Below are 19,907 nucleotides of genomic sequence, written 5' to 3'. Positions count from 1 at the left end.
TGGAATATACAAAATCATTAACGTTATGGAATAAAATAATAGTCAGACGCTACTTAATTACAAACATGTATGCGTTAGGTTTTGTTCCAGCCGAGGGTAACTTTTGAACTTTACAATATTCCGATAAGTTACATGATCAATTTGAGCTAATGAGGATCGTTATTACATCATATCAAATGTCACGATCTCGTAACATTTTCATTCTGACGTCACTCGCGCCTGGCTAAACAATGACACAACATATGATAACGGTGGCTATATTCATTCAGTACTGAAACAAGCGCTCTTAATTAACCGGACCCTACCATAAAATCTGCTAATATCAAACACTCGACACACGGCAATTACACTGTTACTTACATTCCTATTGACCGCGGCAAAACATTAATTCTCCCCTAATTCAATCAACTCATAATCTGCATGGACTGCTAGCACGAGATCTTCTACTAAATTGTTTGATACTTTTTCAATTGTTTATGTCACCGCGCGTGCAGATTCGCGCCATCTGTCATTCTATTTTTCAAACGTCTAAACCGAAGAGGAGTTTCAATGCGAGACACAAAATAGATCTCACATATGGCACCAAAGTGCGTTTTAGATAGTTTCTGGTCCGCGACTGAAATGATTCTTTTGTTAAGTTTGCGAAATATATTGATCAAAATTCATTAATTAGACAACTTAGGTTAGTGGAAATCTTCTGCTGTTTCGGTGTGATCGCCCTGGACTCGCCCGGCCTTTCAGTACAGCACATATGGCGATATAGCCGGGCTCGTCTTTTATACAATCATGAATCATTGCTTCTCGATAAAATTTGCTTTAAACAATAAAAATGACTGATTAAAACTGAAGATATCATCATTGGTTAATGAAACAAAGTAAGGAACGACGTGAAAATACGACATTGAAGATTAAAATCGGCGGTATGCCCCAGTACATAAAGTCGTCATAGCGCAGTCATCACTGGGAGAATCTATCATAGAAATCAAACGGTCGGGTTTTACTAATCAATGTATACGTGTCTATAGAGGCTGATATACTAACATATATACCTAACACCGAGTGTAACATTTGGTGTCTGCATCAAAACACACTAATAATTAGTCAGAAAAAAACCTCTCTCGTTTTCAATATCAACATTTTATTTTTTTTAAATGTTTCAGTAACATCACTAAGTGTATGATATTCACATACATTTAGCACAGTTCATCACAGACAACAAAGTACTGGCAAAGGGAAATGTCATCATGATTCAGGGGCGTGTCGTCACAACAGACAACACAGTACCGATTCAGGGGCGTGTCGTCACAACAGACAACACAATAGTGATTCCCGGGCTAGACCAAAGTAACCGACTTAAAAATATAAAGGATACAGTCGGTTATTTCAGTTTGTCAGCACAGACGAAAAATAAAATTACTCGGAACCACCGATAATTAAGAATGGACTTGCTGTCGTGTCGCATTAACGAACTACTGACTCAGGGCTGTGTCATCATAGAGGGGATAATACTGCCTTACTGGCAAACTAGCTTTTCCAGTGATGCGGTAAAACCGGGGGACCCTCTCACTAGTTCAGCAACGTCGAGCGCGGTCAGTAGATTGGCGACCGCACGCACGTTACACTAGGTACATTTAGACCACTATGTTACAAGGGAAATAACTCTTACACAGAAGGCTGGACAAATGAGTTTGTGCGACTACAGGTATGCTAACAAAATATTAACTTTCCCCTTCACACAATTCTGTGGTCATTCTTAACTTCTTACACAATCTGCTTACACAAAATGTACTTCCGGTGGTCATTTTTAACTTCTTACACATATTTTCGGTGGTCAGTTCGAACTTCTTACAAATACTTCCAGTAGTCAGTTATAACAACTTACACATACTTCCGGTGGTCAGTTTTGACATCTTACACATACTTCCGGTGGTCAGTTTTACCTTGCCCCTACATAACGCTGTAAAGCCCATGGTACTACCTGCCCCGCATCATTTTCTCATAAGTGCTGGATCAGTTTTACCCGAGAGTGTGTACAAATACACACTGGATAGAAAATCAAACTACTTTTTCAAATTAAAAGTAAACTTTAAAACGTTTTCATCTTAAAAGATCACATGAACATAGCTGCATGTTTGTCTAAGTTTCTTTAAGGAGAAATGGTAAAGATACTCAGGCATTTCAATACCATATCTTTAAATCCAAGTAATATGTGTAAAGGTAGTAAATATTGAAATTTAATTTAATAACGATTAATGATCGACTTCTGAAATAAACCAAATCTATACTTTCTCGTAAGACAAAGTTGACATTTATTTCAAATTTGAGGTATTCTGGTTGTTGCCTAAACAGGGTATACATGAATCTGTTGTCCATTTACCATTAAAATAAAACCGAATTTAGCCTTCTATACACCACAGAACAGGTTTTATACATGTAATACTCAAACTGTTATAGAGGTTATTCCAACAATAAGTATATAGTATTGCCTGTTAGACATCAAATAAGATTTGATTTTGTTTTGTTAATTCTATTAAATATTGTATCATATTTTTTGTCTTTCCTAATCATCTGCTGTTTTGAATATTTCTACATGTGAGCTTTGTGGTTACAATATTCTGATATCAGTAACAAAACGCTGATATGTGGGGATCTCACCATATTGTACATAACATGAAATAAGCACAGTGCAAGTAAACAATCTAAAACAATGGCAATACACATACTATAAAGAATGAAAACATGGCAGTTATTTGATAAAATCTCATCGCACGCACGAAGCAAAAGAGGACAGGTACATTGTACTAGACTGAACACAACAACAAAATGAAAAATACCATTCAACAACAGACATGACACAGACATCACTAGAACAAATAGAACACGCAGTAATCACAATCTTACATGTACTTCTTAACATTTACAAAAATTACAAAAATATCAAGTTCAAAAATAAATTAAGCAACCTAGAAAATGGCCCCTAAGTTAAGAGATCATACAGCTATAGTATCAAAGTGTTGAATATGCTAAAATTGACATCAGTTACATGTAGTTCTAATAGAAGTCAGTATGATGGTAATTTGATACCAAAGGGATGTTCTCCACAATATTTCAAACATATTCTTCTCTATTGTTGAAATATAGTCTGTCATCTATTATCAATTACCCGAATATTTGCTTGTAAATCAGGTGTAATGTTTGCCTGTAAATCAGGTGTAATGTTTGCCTGTAAATCAGGTGTAATGCTTGCCTGTAAATCAGGTGTAATACTTGTCTGTAAATCAGGTGTGATATTTACCAGTACATTAGGTGTTATACTTTACTGTCAACAAATGTAATATTCATGTGTAAATCAGGTGTTATATTTACCTGTAAATCAGGTGTAATATTAACCTGTAAATCAGGTATAATATTTACCTGTTAGTAGGGTGTTATGTTTAATTGTAAAACAAGTATAATATTTACCTGTTAGTAGGGTGTAATATTTACCTGTTAGTAGGGTGTAATATTTACCTGTTAGTAGGGTGTAATGTTTACCCTTAAATCAGGTGTAATATTAACCTGTAAGTCAGATATAATATTTACCTGTTGATCAGGTGTAATATTTACCAGTAAATCAGGCGTAATATTTACCAGTAAATCAGCTGTAGTATGTACCAGTAAATCAGGCGTAATATTTACCAGGAAATCAGGTGTAATATTTACCAGTAAATAAGGTGTAATATCAACCAGTAAATCAGGTGTAATATTTACCAGTAAATCAGGGGTAATATTTACCAGTAAATCAGGTGTAGTATTTACCAGAAAATCAGGTGTAATATTTACCAGTAAATCAGGTGTAATATCAACCAGTAAATCAGGTGTAATGTTAACATGTTAATCAGGTGTGATATTAACCTGTTAATCAGGTTTAATGTTTAACAGTAAATCAGTTGTAATATTTACTTGTAAATCAGGTGTAATATCAACCAGTAAATCAGGCGTAATATTTACCAGTAAATCAGGTGTAATATCAACCAGTAAATCAGGCGTAATGTTAACATGTTAATCAGGTGTGATATTAACCTGTTAATCAGGTTTAATGTTTAACAGTATATCAGTTGTAATATTTACTTGTAAATCAGGTGTAATATTTAAATCTAAAGGTATTATATTTACTCAAGTCACCGCATCATGACACCGTAAACAGAAAAAAAAGAATTCAACTTTAAGTGGGGGAAGCCTTCCTGCTTAAAAATCATCGTCAAAATGTGGTTTTTTTTTATTAATTTATCACCATAACAGGAAACTGATCTTGAGCAGAATCTTAATAAAAAAATAAGAATTATTTCTTGAATATGGTTCCGGGGGTTTGGGTAAATGAGTAGGGCTACAACAGCACATTCCTTTATTCATGATATATTTTATAATGAAGTTTATAAAAGAATTACAGGCAATAGGCATTCTGGGGAGAAGGTTGGCTGGGGAGAAGGTTGGCTGTGGAGACTGGACGGATTGAGGACAGGATATAAAAGCAGGGTCATGGTGAAGATGAACCCTACACTAATGCTGTCTCCAAAATCAACTCGGAAGTTGCCTTCTCATCATTGATCATTGCACATTGTCTATAACTTCAGATCTTTGATCTGTAGCTGAGATGTAATTCTCCCAACACTTGAGGAAACATTCAGATAACAGAATATTAAAAGACAGTGTGCCAGGCCCTGTCACCGCCAAAGAGTGAACTGGGGCTTGGACATCTTTTGCTGTGACTGGCTATCTTCTTGGTCAGCCAGCACATCACCGGTCACTGCCGCATGTATGAACGGGTCACTGTTGTAGGCATAGGCGGACTCGGGTCGACTATCTGCTGCCTACAAAGGTCAATGTGAAAAATGTTACAGAAAAAGCAAACTTAACACACTAAACAAATAGACAATCTACCAAAAATAAAACGTTTAAAAATAAATAAGGCTCAGCAAGGTACATCCCTAACCAAATATCATATGGGTATATATATAATCATCATACTAAGAGAAATATTATTGATAGTATGTACGTACTAATTGATCAGGGACAAATCTGTCTATTTCATTTATTTTACAAACAAATCAATAAAACAACTTACTGTGAGGGTTGGCTGGCACATTTATCAAAAATGATCTCACTTAGCTTTATCAGAGAAAGTTCAATTCAGAAAAGCCATAGGACACTTCAGACCATTCATGTCAATAGCAAAATAGGAATTTCACTCCGATATAAAAAAAGCCAAATTAAACTAAGCTTAAATAGTGTTTCCCTTTACCACAAGTATAGTGTTGTGTCAACATCACCAGTAAGCATTATTCACACGCCATTACCTCCCTTTACATGTATATGCCGCACCCTTATCACAGTGATCTCACTTGTTAATCACAGTGAACACTCTTAGTGAGAACAAGTCATGTTTGTTGATCACAGTGATCTCCCTTTATGTGCAATTTGTATGTTAATCACAGTGATCTCCCTTTTTGTGCAAAATGTGTATGTTAATCACAGTGATCTCCCTTTATGTGCAAAATTTGTATGTTAATCACAGTGATCTCCCTTTATGTGCAAAATTTGTATGTAAATCACAGTGATCTCTCTTGAGATATATGTAAGTCACAAGTAAATATTTACATTTGCACTGCATAGGGCCTAGATAACTCTACTGGTCCCATTGTAACATATTTTCCAATGAACTACAACGGGGATTAGGTCAGTGTAGTGATACACTGACCTAATTACTGCCAAACGGCGATGTTCCGCTGTGTTGTGTCTTAAAATGTTATTGCATGACAATTAAATCGCTAAATGACCACAACATATATTAAAATGGTCACATGTTAGTATACAAATTGGTAATTGACATATATGCATTTAAATTAAAAAAAATCTATTATTAAATTGATGTGTTTACTGTGGAACTTTCTTGTTTATTGTTTTTGTCGACTTGGTTGCCCTTGACAACGACTGTGGAATGCGAAACTACCCGGGTGTTCCAAACAATTTACCGCTGACCTAGTCGGTGTGTATAAGAGTTTTAAAACAGCAATTAACAATCCTCACAACATTGCACAACTAATATTATTGGTTTGGAATATAGATATAAGGATTGGTTGTCCTTTTTTTGACGTTAATTGGCGTGTAAACTACATTGGGCTTGCGATATATTTAACATGGTGGGCTCCATTCAATATATCGCAAGCCCGATGTAGTTTACACGCCAATAAACGTCAAAAATATGACACCCAATCCTTGAATAACAGCGATATCCATTTTTGGGTATAAGATGTAGTTTAATCACAGTGATCTCCCTTTAGGAGTAAAACTTGAAAGCTTATTACAGTGAAACTCAAACATGAATTACAGTGCTCTCCCTTTCTGTTTATTTATCGCTTATTAATCACAATGATTTCTCTTTGTGTGTATCTCTTTTTATGTTTTAAATTAACACATTAATTACACTTATCTCCCTTTTTATGTCCAATTTCTATGCTTGTTGTCACTAGTTAACAAAGGTGATATATCAAGTGAAACTGTTCATAGACAAATATCTAGGACTTACATGATCGTCAGCCTGAAATATTAAACACAAATGTTCTTGTCTGTCAATGTCTTGTACATCTTCCCTCTGTCAGCTAACCAAGTGTACAATATTTGTACTAGTTATGTACTATGTAATATATAACCATGTATAATATAAACAATATTTGTACTAGTTATGTACTATGTAATATATAACCATGTATAATATAAACAATATTTGTACTAGTTATGTACTATGTAATTTATAACCATGTATAATAGAAACAATATTTGTACTAGTTATGTACTATGTAGTATATAACCATGTTTAATAGAAACAATATGTGTACTAGTTATGTACTATGTAGTATATAACCATGTTTAATAAAAACAATATGTGTACTAGTTATGTACTATGTAGTATATAACCATGTTTAATAGAAACAATATGTGTACTAGTTATGTACTATGTAGTATATAACATGTATAATAAAAACAATATGTGTACTAGTTACGTAATATGTAATATATAACCATGTATAATAGAACCAATATTTGTACTAGTTATGTACTATGTAATATATAACCATGTATAATACAAACAATATGTTTACTAGTTATGTACTATGTAATATATAACCATGTATAATAGGAACAATATTTGTACTAGTTATGTACTATGTAATATATAACCATGTATAATACAAACAATATGTTTACTAGTTATGTACTATGTAATATATAACCATGTATAATACAAACAATATGTTTACTAGTTATGTACTATGTAATATATAACCATGTATAATAGAAACAATATGTTTACTAGTTATGTACTATGTAATATATAACCATGTATAATATAAACAATATTTGTACTAGTTATGTACTATGTAATATATAACCATGTATAATACAAACAATATGTTTACTAGTTATGTACTATGTAATATATAACCATGTATAATACAAACAATATGTTTACTAGTTATGTACTATGTAATATATAACCATGTATAATAAAAACAATATTTGCACTAGTTATGTACTATGTAGTATATCACCATGTATAATACAAAACAATATGTGTACTAGTTATGTACTATGTAATATATAACCATGTATAATAGGAACAATATTTGTACTAGTTATGTACTATGTAATTTATAACCATGTATAATAGAAACAATATTTGTACTAGTTATGTACTATGTAGTATATAACCATGTTTAATAAAAACAATATGTGTACTAGTTACGTACTATGTAATATATAACCATGTATAATAGAAACAATATGTGTACCAGTTATGTACCATGTAATATATAACCATGTATGATAGAAACAATATGTGTACTAGTTATGTACCATGAAATATAAAACCATGTATGATAGAAACAATATGTGTACTAGTTATGTACCATGAAATATAAAACCATGTATGATAGAAACAATATGTGTACTAGTTATGTACCATGTAATATATAACCACGTATGATAGAAACAATATGTGTACTAGTTATGTACTATGTAGTATATAACCATGTATACTAGAAACAATATTTGTACTAGTTATGTACTATGTAATATATAACCATGTATAATAGAAACAATATGTGTACTAGTTATGTACCATGTAATATATAACCATGTATGATAGAAACAATATGTGTACTAGTTATGTACTATGTAGTATATAACCATGTATAATAAAAACAATATGTGTACTAGTTACGTACTATGTAATATATAACCATGTATAATAGAAACAATATGTGCACTAGTTATGTATTATGTAGTATATCACCATGTATAATAAAAACAATATGTGTACTAGTTATGTACTATGTAGTACATAATATGTATATAACCATGTATAATAGAATCCTCAGCAAACTTCAGTACACATTCATATACATCTAATCAGGGGATATAATCAAATTGTGAGATAGTTATAACGAAAAGTAATGAAAATTTCCTTAAAAATATTAAAACAGCAATTAAATGATACAATTTAATGGCCATAAATTCTTTTCATATTTACCATTACAGAATATATTTACTCTGTATGCTAAGAAATAAGGTGTAGACTGCAATCAGTCTCAGTAAAGTGAGAGGGTCTGAGATAGGTTTACTGTACTCACCATTCTGATTCCCTGACCCGGTGCTGTATATGCTTGTCGATTTTTTGAACCTGCGTCGGCAGTAACCTGAATAAAATACAGGATAGTAACTAAATACCCAGGAAAATAAAACCACAAATGTATATTTATATTTGTGACACTTGACCCCATGTTTCATAGATAACTTAGGTGGCCCTTCTTGATCACACGGTATAGTGGGCTGTGTCAGCCAAACAATTAATCTGATAACTGTCATTGCTGACTTTTGACATATGATAGATAAGACAGTTTTCATTGTCTGAAATTCAGGAATATAACATATTAAATATGCTACTCAATACCTTTTTTATGACACCTTTCTCAATGAGTTCAGACTTTCTGCTCCGTGACAATCCCAGCATGGCAAAGTGAGGCCAGATCTTGTCTGAGGCCGAGGCAAAATCTTTAGGGGTCCTGAAACCAACAATATCTAGCTTTAAGATCACTTTGACATGCTATCAATGTGTTGACAGTTTAACATGCTTTCAATGTGTTGACAGTTTAACATGCTATCAATGTGTTGACAGTTTAACATGTCAGTGAATTTGTGCAGTGAAAACAAAAGAATATAAGAAACAGAATTAGTGCAAAAATGTGTTTTAGAAAAGTGCTTACAGATACCCCTTTAATAACTTACAGTATTTAGTAATTCCATATCTAAGTGTTGTCAACCTTTTTTAGAAGATAAGTTTATATAACAGATACCTCTACTTACTCCTATTGGTTATTTCCATGTTACTGTATGCCCCAAGGCAGTCAACACAGTACTGAATTATGTTAGTTCCAGGCATCTTTTCACATAAACTCAAAAACTGTCTTCATATTTCTAATATTTTCAATACTATATTATTTTTTTAATCCCATTTGCTCTATTGGGAAGCACTATACCCCTATCCAGAACTGTCATTATTGTTTATACTTTAAACTGAAACCCCAATGGGGCTCCAACCTAACTAGGTTCCACACAAACAAATCCATTTTGACCAGGGAGTCTTCTTACCAAATTAAGTAAAATTATCCTGATCTGTTAATTGACGGAGCAGTCTTTTAATTTTTTTAACCTATATCCCCTTTCTTGCCTTATGACCTCTTTGCATCCAGGGTGACTTGCCATCATTTATATTTATTGATTCCATTGCCTAATGGATGCATATTGCCCAATTGAATAACAAGAGGCCCATGGGCCTTAACGGTCACCTGAGTCTATAGTATTTATTTTTGTTGTTGAAATATGTACCAATTTGAGTAAAAAATAGTATAATGTTAACTTAACTTTGTCAGGACCATGAGCTGATCATTCCTAGACCAATTTTAAGTGAGATCGGCCTATTAGAACTTAGTAGCAAAATAGCGGCCATGGCAGCCAAATTGTATTTCTGATTGACCCGAAAAATAACAACACTTTGTCAGGACCATGATTCGATCATTCCTACAAAGTTTCAGTTCAATCGGCCAAGTAGATCTTTACTTTAAGTTTGAAATAGTTTACCAAAATGGCAGCTGTGGTGGCCATATTGGATTTCTGATCGACCTGAAAAATAACAACACTTTGTCAGGACCATGAGTCAATCATTCCTACAAAGTTTCAGTTCAATCGGCCTAGCAGAACTTGACTTTAAGTTTGAAATATGTTTTCAAAATGGTGGCCGTGGCGGCCATATTGGATTTATGATTGACCTGAAAAATAACAACACTTTGTCAGGACCATGAGTCGATCATTCCTACAAACTTTAAGTTCAATCGGTCCAGCAGAACTTGACTTTAAGTTTGAAATAGGTTTTCAAAATGGCGGCCGTGGTGGCCATATTGGATTTCTGATCGACCCAAAAAATAACAACACTTTGTCAGGACCATGAGGCGATCATTCCTACCAACTTTCAGTTCAATCGGTCCAGCAGAACTTGACTTTAAGTTTGAAATAGGTTTTCAAAATGGTGGCCGTGGCGGCCATATTGGATTTCTGATCGACCCGAAAAATAACAACACTTTGTCAGGACCATGAGGCGATCATTCCTACCAACTTTCAGTTCAATCGGCCCAGCAGAACTTGACTTTAAGTTTGAAATGTAAAATGTTAACGGACGACGGACGACGGACGACGGACGACGGACGACGACGGACGAAAACGGATAGCAATAGGTCACTTGAGCTAAAGCTCAGGTGACCTAAAAATCCCTTCAGTCATTCTAGACAAGACTTGTAATGGAAAGGTGACAAACAAATCATACACCAAAGCATTGTACTGTTAAACTTTTAGGTTTTTTTTCTTTACCAATCCTAAATGTTTTTCTGTTTAATCAGTGATTTAATTAAATTAAACTATAACATGCAAATAGTTGAAATTGGTCAATCCAAACAGCGTAACTATCAGACTTACCTCCCTTACTACATTTGTATTCAGACTAAATTACTTCCCCTACCAAATTTGAAATCGGATTAACATAGATCTACTATCACCTTGCTATTCAGAACCTGTACTAACTTTGCATAAAGACTTGCATCCATTAAAACATTTGCACAGACTTTCTATCTTTCATTTGCCATCTTTTTTTGTATACATACTTACCTCCCCTTACTTTGTATTCAGTTTATCTCCCTTACTTTATTTACATGTACTCAGACTTACCTTCCCTCAGAGTCTGGCAGTTCGGGCTGAGCACCACTTTCAAGCAATACCATCACAATCTACAGACAAAAGACAACATAGATTTAACATTGATAATACCCATTTTCATTGTAAAAGCAAATCTGAAAAACTGTCCTTCAATGCAAAAAGTTAATCTAAAAAGTTTTTATTACAAAATTAACTTGCAAAACAAACTTGAAATAAAAGGCAACACTCACAGACTACTAAGGCCTAGAGAAATATGCCAAAGGTCAAAGCTTACAGATCTAGATCTAACAGATCTTGAGACATATGGCTTAATTATAGACATCTCAAATGACACTTACCGGTCCGTGTTCCTGGAAGCTGGCTGCATGTAGAGGGGTCCACAGAGTACCTTTGTTCTGACTGTTTGGGTCTAAAACAGGTGTTAGTGCTCACATAGTAACTAGAATCAGTCAATTTCAATTTCAAAAAAATGAAAAATGAAAAATTGAAATAGAATCAGTCATACATTTCTTGATCATTACACTTAGTGTGAGATTGTAAATGTGAACAGTATTACAGTCATTAAATATAGTTACATAATGTCAGTTTTATATCAGTGATATAGTGACTAAATAAAATGTACCTGTTAACAGTTGAAATCAAATTTAAGAGAGAATTTTGTATTCAGGTATTTTGTCCAAAACCGTTAAATCTAACACTTGAAGTTTTAGTTAATTCTTCATAAGTTTAATACATGTACCTTATTTATCAAAAGTTCATTTTATTTCTGAAATTGAATAGAATTGAATAAAAGTGTTAATTTTTCATTTTTTTTCTATCTAACCTGTTCCTTTCACTGAGAACTTCATGATAAAAATCTATAAAGGAAGATGAAGCATCAAGTCAGAAATCAGCCAGGAGTGTAGTTACTTACCACAACCTTTGGCAAGTAAGGCCATCACTATATCTTTAATTCCCCAGAAACAAGCTGAAAGAGGAAAATGAGGTGCTAAAATACCAAAGCTTGATTTGGCAAAAAAACACATATTCTGTATCAGAACGAATTTATTTATTCAGTCCTCTTCCTTGGATTTTTCTTTATGCCACTACTCAGCAGGGGAGGATTTATTTGATTTACAGCTAAAACAAAATTTAATGCTGTGGTCACTTCTAAATAAAACATTGACTTTTTTGTTTTGTTTATGGATTACCTTGACCTTGAACTGCAACATGTGACCTTACCTATATATAGCTGACTCTGCATGACCTCTGGCCCATTGCCCTCCACACTGATGTTTTCAGTGAGGAATCGCTCAACAAGCTGAAGAAAACCAAATTGAATGATGATTATCTTATATAGCTCGTTGTTCCAGTGATACACAGGTACAGCAAAGGTGAAATACAAAAATCAACGATATTAAATCTGCCTTTCAAATTGCTACACTTAACATGTTAACTAGACATCTCTGCCTGAAAAAAATGTGTCGTTACCATAACCTTATACATAATCATAGTTATAAATGAAATCCTTTCAATATTGTTCCATAAGTTTATGTTTCTTTCAAATTTCTCCTTAATTCATTAACAAAATATAACTTAACATTCTTGACATCCGTAACATACAGACCACACAGACATACATAATCAGTAGGATTTCAAAGAAGTACATGGACTCAGTCTAAATTACCAGTTCCTTATCATGTTCAGCGTAAGATAATGAATGGCCAGTAATTTAAAAATGATGTAATGAACTTCATAAATTATAATTAATGTTTCAATAACTATGACAAAAGTTTTGTGTTTAAAAAAAAAAAAAAATATGTCTGGCTAATTGAAAATCAGTCTGGTATATGTATTTACTTACACTGAGTTCTAATTAAGATTTAAGATTGAATTTTAAAAGAAACATACATATGGCTTAAGTTAAGAAAGGAGCAAAGTGAATATGCTTTCTCTGCCTATTAGTTGGCGAGCCACAAAATGGCGTCACTACGATATGAATGAAAATGCTAGGGGTCGCTGCCAAAACCATTTGCATATGAATGAAATGTGAATGAATGACATCCATATAAGGATATGTCAGCTACCATATAAGGACCGAAAGACTATATAAAGTCATAGGTGGCATAAGTATCTAATGTGCAATTCCACGTTAAGCAAATTTCGTAGCATGCGCGATCCCCTAGACACCTGCGTTACCTAACGCATGTGTCAAAAATCATTACAATGTATTGTATATAAATAAACAGCTACATGCTAATAAAGACCAAATGAATATATATCAATGCATTAAATTTATTTGTTTACAGTTGCACCCCATTAATACAGCCATCAGTTTCGCTGTTGTACTGTATTATAATCCAGCCAGATTTGAATAATCTGGGCACCTCACTGTTGTGCAGTGTACGGTCATTGTATTGAGGTACCGCTGTTCCATATACATGTATACAATTTGTCCCAGTAACCATAAGATTGACTTATCTAGTCATTTCTGAAAGGTATTGATTGTGGAGGCACCAATGAGGCTCCAAGGTATAACTTTTCAAAGATACCATTTGAAGGGCACATTTACACGTAGGTCAGCTCTTTTTACCAGTAAAATTTGATATACAGAAACAACATGTTCATTATTCTTAAAGGATGATCATGTTCAGGAAGAGTGTTCCAACACATAATAAAGGAGGGAAGGGGAAGGAGATGTTGGAGAGAAGGGATTGTGAAAACACACAAAAACCATGGAAAAACGAGATATTCCTATGAAGTTTTTGGAATAACAAGATGTTTACAGAAGGTTTGTACAAAGTTCATTCTCAATATTGTTCCAACACTTCAAACTTTTCAATAGTAACATTTAACATTCAAAACACTGAAGAAATTGCATGCATAATACTTTTTGACATTTAGATAAACTTGCTGTTGTATCAAACAACCACCGAATATAGACATTAACTATTTCACTCAAAGAAAAATCACCCACATAATTTTCTTTATTTTACATTTTTTACATTTTAATTAATCACTCCTGTATATCTTTATATAAAATGTTCATCAAATCAGTATAACCATTAACGAAATTGATGTTAAATTCTGTTGTGAACAAATTGCAGGTTGAATTGGCTGAGAAGGTTTCAGGTTCCAGTGAAATGTAGCATTGGTAATTTAACATTTAAACACAACTTGTTTGACCAACACTTTCCTTGTAATAATTATGATTTTAATTATGATAATTACCACTAGCAAATAATCATTTCTAACTCTCTTGTAAGTTGTGCACTGGCAGCTTAAAATCTCATTGATTAGGTGATATATAAAATTGATGATATGATGTACACATCAATATTTCTGATTGATTTCAATTATAAGGTTTCTAATTTCTCGCCCACAGAATTCATTGTAAAATCAATATTGATTATATGATGTGGAGGAAAAAGATTCACGAATGAAAATCATAGAAAAAAGAATTATTACTTAAGGTCTTTACTGAAATCATTATCAATGTTTTGAAGCAGTACAACTATCTTCTATCAACACAATAATAATTGGTTTTAAGTTGGACTAACTAGCATTTGTAACATGCGCATGGTCACCCATCCAACTACTGACCACACTCGACATAGCTGAACTGGAAAAGCTAGCTTGACAGTAAGGCAGTATTTTCCCCTTATATACCTTAGCTGTTACACTATTCTCCCCTCCGAGAAGTCTCGTCCTGAAACCTGGCCTGGGGAATCCCATAGGTCCTCCCTGTGTATTAATGCACCTTCCCTAACCACCGGGAGCTAGCCTTACTGGATCACACAGTCACTACGCTACCACCAAATGTAAAGTACAGGCAGTCACCAATCCAACTACTGACCACACTCGACGTAGCTGCACTAGTGAAAGGGTCTGCAGTGGTTAAAGTGTCTGATATTCTGCTGCTACTAGCCATCCACCACTGGGTCGCGAGTTCTAGACCTACGTGGGGCAGTTGCCAGGTACTAGCCGTAAGTCAGTGGTTTTTCTCCGGGAACTTCGGCTTCCTCCACCACCAAAACCTTGCACGTCCTTAAATGACCATAGCTATTAATAGGACGTAAAACACAAACAAACAAAATGAACTTGTGAGCAGGTCTCCGGGTTATATCGCATCACTGGAAAAGCTAGCTTGCCAGTAAGGCAATGCTTTTCCCTCATATACTTTAGCTGTAACAATCTATTTAAAATTATATCTTCACATCGCTCCTGTTTTCTGATATGTCGCTAAATTCATTGTATCAAAGAATTCTCACAAGTGATTTATTTTGAATTACCTCTATTTGTAATGTAATTCACTGTTATGATTGATCAGGAAAGTATATTATGATCTTATGAGATTTAAAAAAGACAACAGATAAGACTGTTAAATGTCTATGGTGGTTTCAAGAAATAGTAAGTCTTTCCTCTTTATCACTGGGGTATGTGTACACTCGTGTCCTGATTATATGTGTGTACAAACACATTATTAAGTTATGTATAAGATCTGTGTGCAAACACACGTGTTAAAGTATGTGTGCACATGTACCAAACACGTGTGCTATTATAGTTGTTTAAAAACATATTTGTAGTATACAAGTACTGTATTAGTTGCAATAACATTAGGTGGTGAGATCTGTAAGCTTGTAAATTCAATTCTTTTCAGATTTCATTTTTCAGAGACATTATCAACTAAAAATCCTGATGAATTGATGAAAGTGACCTTATCCATCTTGTAACAAAAACTCATGTGACAAGACTAGCTCAGCATGTTCATATCTACATATTGTATAAGCCATGCAATATTTGCAAATTCTCTATTGTTCTAATAGCTGTAGTTATAAAGTAAACTAAAACTGTAAGTCACAGGATAACTTATACTCATTATTCCATATAAAAAAAAACAGGGCAAATACAATGTATTTCCTAAATATAAATGGATCAAAATGTTTTCTTTATATAGTGATGTACATTTTTGTGTAGCAGCGTTAATTCATGAGTATATTTTCTGTCTAACATCTACACAAGAGTAAAAATGTCTGAACACATTTTGTTGACATCAAATTTAATTGTAATATATTCTGTTTGCAATTCTTTTTTCATATCCCGTTGATGACAACAACGTCAAGTACAAGGTTACAACTTTGTTGTCTTCTGAAATCTGTTTATAATTATCCCAATACCAAAAACGTCGTCAAACCTCCACCATTTTGTTTTTTGTGTCATCATTGTAAGCCTCTGTACCAGATGAGTATACACGCATCTCGACGACTCTGTCTGATCTGGTATTAAAGTGCAACAAAGTGTCAACAACAGCCAAAAGCAACTACAAATGAACTCAACTTGACTATACAATAATTATAGTTTTAACCCACCTGGAAATCTTGTTTATCCAAAGCCCAATGCTTACAGAAAAATAAAAGCAAAGAACAGAAGTCAGACAAGTATAAATACAAAGTATATAACAGGGACGATGACAAAAAAACAACATGGAAACATTATTATGCTTTTTGTTCCATTATCATTGAATAAAGGAGACAAATGCTACATCTGTATGCAGCCAAGCCAAGTTTCAAAATAACTTTGAGAACAAAATCATCAATATTTAAGTTTACTTTGTTACTAAAACATTTGGTTTAATAAATAGTGTGTATTGTCAGAAATAAAAATGGTTATATAGTTCTTTTCAGAAATAATCCAATGATATCATAGTCTCTGTTGGGCCTGATTTCAAATGGCTGATAATTTACCTAGTGTTCATAGACCTGCTTTGGACTGAAGCTGTACGTGGAAAGAAATTACATGCCCATAACAGATCTAGTGGGTTTTTTTAACAAATGAAGTGCAAGTAATAGTGTGATCATTTACAATTAAAGTTGAAGTGTTAATACTGAACTGGTAAGACTGAAATTACCAAGGTACTTTGATTCCTTCTGGGTAGGTCATCATCATCATCATAAATACATGCTTTCACCTTTCTTTCTTTTCTGTACTAGGCCATTTCTCATCAAATTGCCAGGGAACTCGAGGGGAATTGGGCTAACGACCCATACAAAATTTATTGGGATTTTTCTTTAAGGACAAGCTGTACTTGTACGTGTTAAGCAAAGTAAGGGATGCCACTCCAAACATTTATTTTAGAAATAAAACTGGTTGTGGATTAATTCCTGTTCAATGTATTGACCTATAAGAGCATTTTCTTAAAGCTGGATTTTTGCTCCCCCCNACTAAAAATGAAGTTCAACTTATGTACTTATAAATATAAGTTTGCTTGTGATTGTCATTCCTAATATGTTTTTCTGTCATTCCTTGTGTGTGTCAAGTTAGCCTGGTGTGGTGTCCAGTGATCAAATGGGCTGTATTATACATACACAGTGTTCTCCCCAGGCCGTTTTAGCGCTACAGTACCGTTACGCATGAATTTTGAGCCGTTACGCATCACCATATTACCGTTACGCAAGCTATGGACCGTTGCTCATTGAGAGGTATTTACGACTAGAACAATAAGTTCTCACAAATTGATAACCTCTTCTTCCCTTTCAAATTAGACTCACCTTCATTAGACTAGCTTTTTATTGTTCCCTACGATCAACACTATTTATACATAAATGATAAGTTAATCAACACATCACACTTTTTGTATGATTGATATGCGTTTGTTTTATTTAATAATAAACAAACAATCTGTTTTTGTTTTCTGGCAAGGGAAGCAATTTTGAATTGTTTTTAAATGTACTAACTCATTTTGTATTATTTAACATACATATACCGAGTTTAGATAAAATATTGAATTTCATCGAGTTAAAGATAATGTTGTTTCCACCCTAGCCAGAGTTTCCTCTTGCCCTGACACGAGACTTAGACATTTTGACAGATAGATGTCTGGTGTTATGTCTAAGTCTGGTGTGTGGGCCATGGGAAACTAGGGCTAAGGCAAATGAGCCTTAATCTGATAATTACAGTAGGCGAACAGCTGATATGCGATGCCAATACCGTGTATTTTCATCTACGTATAACTTAAACAAAACTCGTGTAACATAACTAAATACGATGAATAGTAAAAATGTATTTGTGCATCACAGAAGCCAAAGGAACAGGCCTAGGCGACACCTAGTGAGATTCAGAGGTTGGCAATGTAAACAAATATGCATCAGACATTGACGAGTTCAACTAGATTAAAATGGCAGAATTACCCGACAGGTCATGTCAAAACTGTATCTTACCTTATCATCACCTTGTTTTGCGAGAGTGGAGAGTTGTTCGAAAGGAACTTGGGCCGTGCGAAGGTGCGTTTGCAAATCTCTAAGGACGTTAAATTCTTCGTCGGCCATGATTTTAAGCGCGTAAGTGACTGTGATTGAGATCATAATCGCCAAAACGTTCCTGTTTTGCTTATAAATTTGAAGCCATCCCATGATAATATCCGGCAGATGATCTTTACTGACGTTCATAATTGCAACCTTAAAGAAACAATCATTTTATTGTGAAATAATCATGTTTAACAGGGTCGCGGTGTGTACAAGGCCATTTATATTTAACTGTCATGCTTTTATATTGCCAAGCTTTGAATTGTGTTCACTCTTATGCGCTTTTACTCCAAAGTAAACACCCAGAAACTTGAAAGGGTACATTATAGAGCCCTTAAATGTGTCAATCAAGATATTAATTCCAGCAACGAAGATCTTTTAGAGAAAAGTTACACTTGTACATTACAATTAAGTAGACTCAAACAAGTAGGTTTTAAAATTGTAAATGGACAAAGCCCCTGTTATTTACAGGGTGACATCAGAGACGTATATATTACATGTAATATACAAAATGTATACGTCTTTGATGATATTAAAGTGAAATATTCATTTTATAATTTCAGGTACAGTAAAATGTTGATTCTCCTGAAGCAGGACAGTTCAGTATGGAACAAAAAGTTTTAGCTTTTCAGCTGCTTCTACGCGGAACTCATTGCAAGAGCATATCGGATTAACTACATCTTTTAATGACTTTTGGAAAATAATAACAAAAAACCCTGTGGAATGGTGAAAGTTGCCACTGAGCGATGTACATATGAGTTCACTCCCTTTGCTCCCTCTAGATCTGCTGTTTTATCCATTCTGCGTCAAAGCTTTTACTTAGTCATTATATATGTTGGCAACATTTTTACCTGTATATATATTTTTACCTGTATATATATTTTTACGTGAGGTTTCTTTTGTTTGCTATCTATTTTGTGATAATTTCTGTGTGCTGCTAATAATGCATTTGTGTGTTTGTTATGTTTCATCTTATGTTACCTCTGTTTTTTGTTTGTTATACATGTATAGTGATACATGTTTAGAACTAGGTAAGCATGCACTATTTAGCATGATATTTTTGGTTAAATGGGTCACATCAGGCAAAGCTAGAATCCCGCTCCATATCCAAATTTGACATTGATCACAATGGACATTGAAATGTGCTGTCAGGTTTAATGATACTATGATTCTTAAAATAAGAACAAACCGGCATTATAATGTATGTCGAAGAGGCTTAAATCGAAAGATGTGGCACCCAAACGTCGTTATCAGAAATTTGTTACATGTTAATTGGCATAACAGATGATTTGTGAATACTAAAGTTCAAATGGAGCTTATACTGTG

The 19,907-nt window shown here is 33.8% G+C and overlaps 1 protein-coding gene across 2 annotated transcripts; it reads right to left on the bottom strand.

Annotated features, from left to right (window-relative positions):
* Positions 1-1,118: 1,118 nt before the first annotated feature.
* Positions 1,119-18,623, bottom strand: LOC110460888 (26S proteasome non-ATPase regulatory subunit 10-like). 2 transcript variants are annotated; one of them, XM_021514094.1, is made up of 9 exons: positions 18,498-18,623; positions 16,650-16,679; positions 12,523-12,601; positions 12,215-12,268; positions 11,640-11,710; positions 11,314-11,372; positions 8,990-9,101; positions 8,670-8,735; positions 1,119-4,850 (listed from the first exon to the last, which is right to left on the bottom strand). In XM_021514094.1, the coding sequence occupies exons 1-9, from the start codon at positions 18,603-18,605 to the stop codon at positions 4,704-4,706; spliced, it is 726 nt and encodes a 241-aa protein (XP_021369769.1). In that variant the 5' UTR covers positions 18,606-18,623; the 3' UTR covers positions 1,119-4,703. The 2 variants fall into 2 exon arrangements, with proteins under 2 accessions (XP_021369769.1, XP_021369770.1); XM_021514095.1 differs by lacking the exon at positions 16,650-16,679.
* Between the last annotated feature and the right edge of the window lie 1,284 nt (positions 18,624-19,907).

Source organism: Mizuhopecten yessoensis, unplaced genomic scaffold, assembly GCF_002113885.1.
Source record: "Mizuhopecten yessoensis strain PY_sf001 unplaced genomic scaffold, ASM211388v2 scaffold10513, whole genome shotgun sequence".
Classification (NCBI taxonomy): Eukaryota; Metazoa; Mollusca; class Bivalvia; order Pectinida; family Pectinidae; genus Mizuhopecten; species Mizuhopecten yessoensis.
The sequence above is the reverse complement of the archived record's forward strand: the minus strand, read 5'-3'. Positions and strand labels throughout refer to the sequence as shown.

Excerpts from the sequence above, each read along its gene's own strand:
- LOC110460888 (XM_021514094.1), bottom strand. The coding sequence starts at position 18,605 with ATGGCCGACGAAGAATTTAACGTCCTTAGAGATTTGCAAACGCACCTT. Across the intron at positions 11,711-12,214 it reads CTTACTTGCCAAAGGTTGTG|ACCCAAACAGTCAGAACAAA; the intron begins GTAAGTAACTAC and ends CACCTGTTTTAG. Across the intron at positions 8,736-8,989 it reads AGAAAGGTGTCATAAAAAAG|GTTACTGCCGACGCAGGTTC; the intron begins GTATTGAGTAGC and ends TATTTTATTCAG.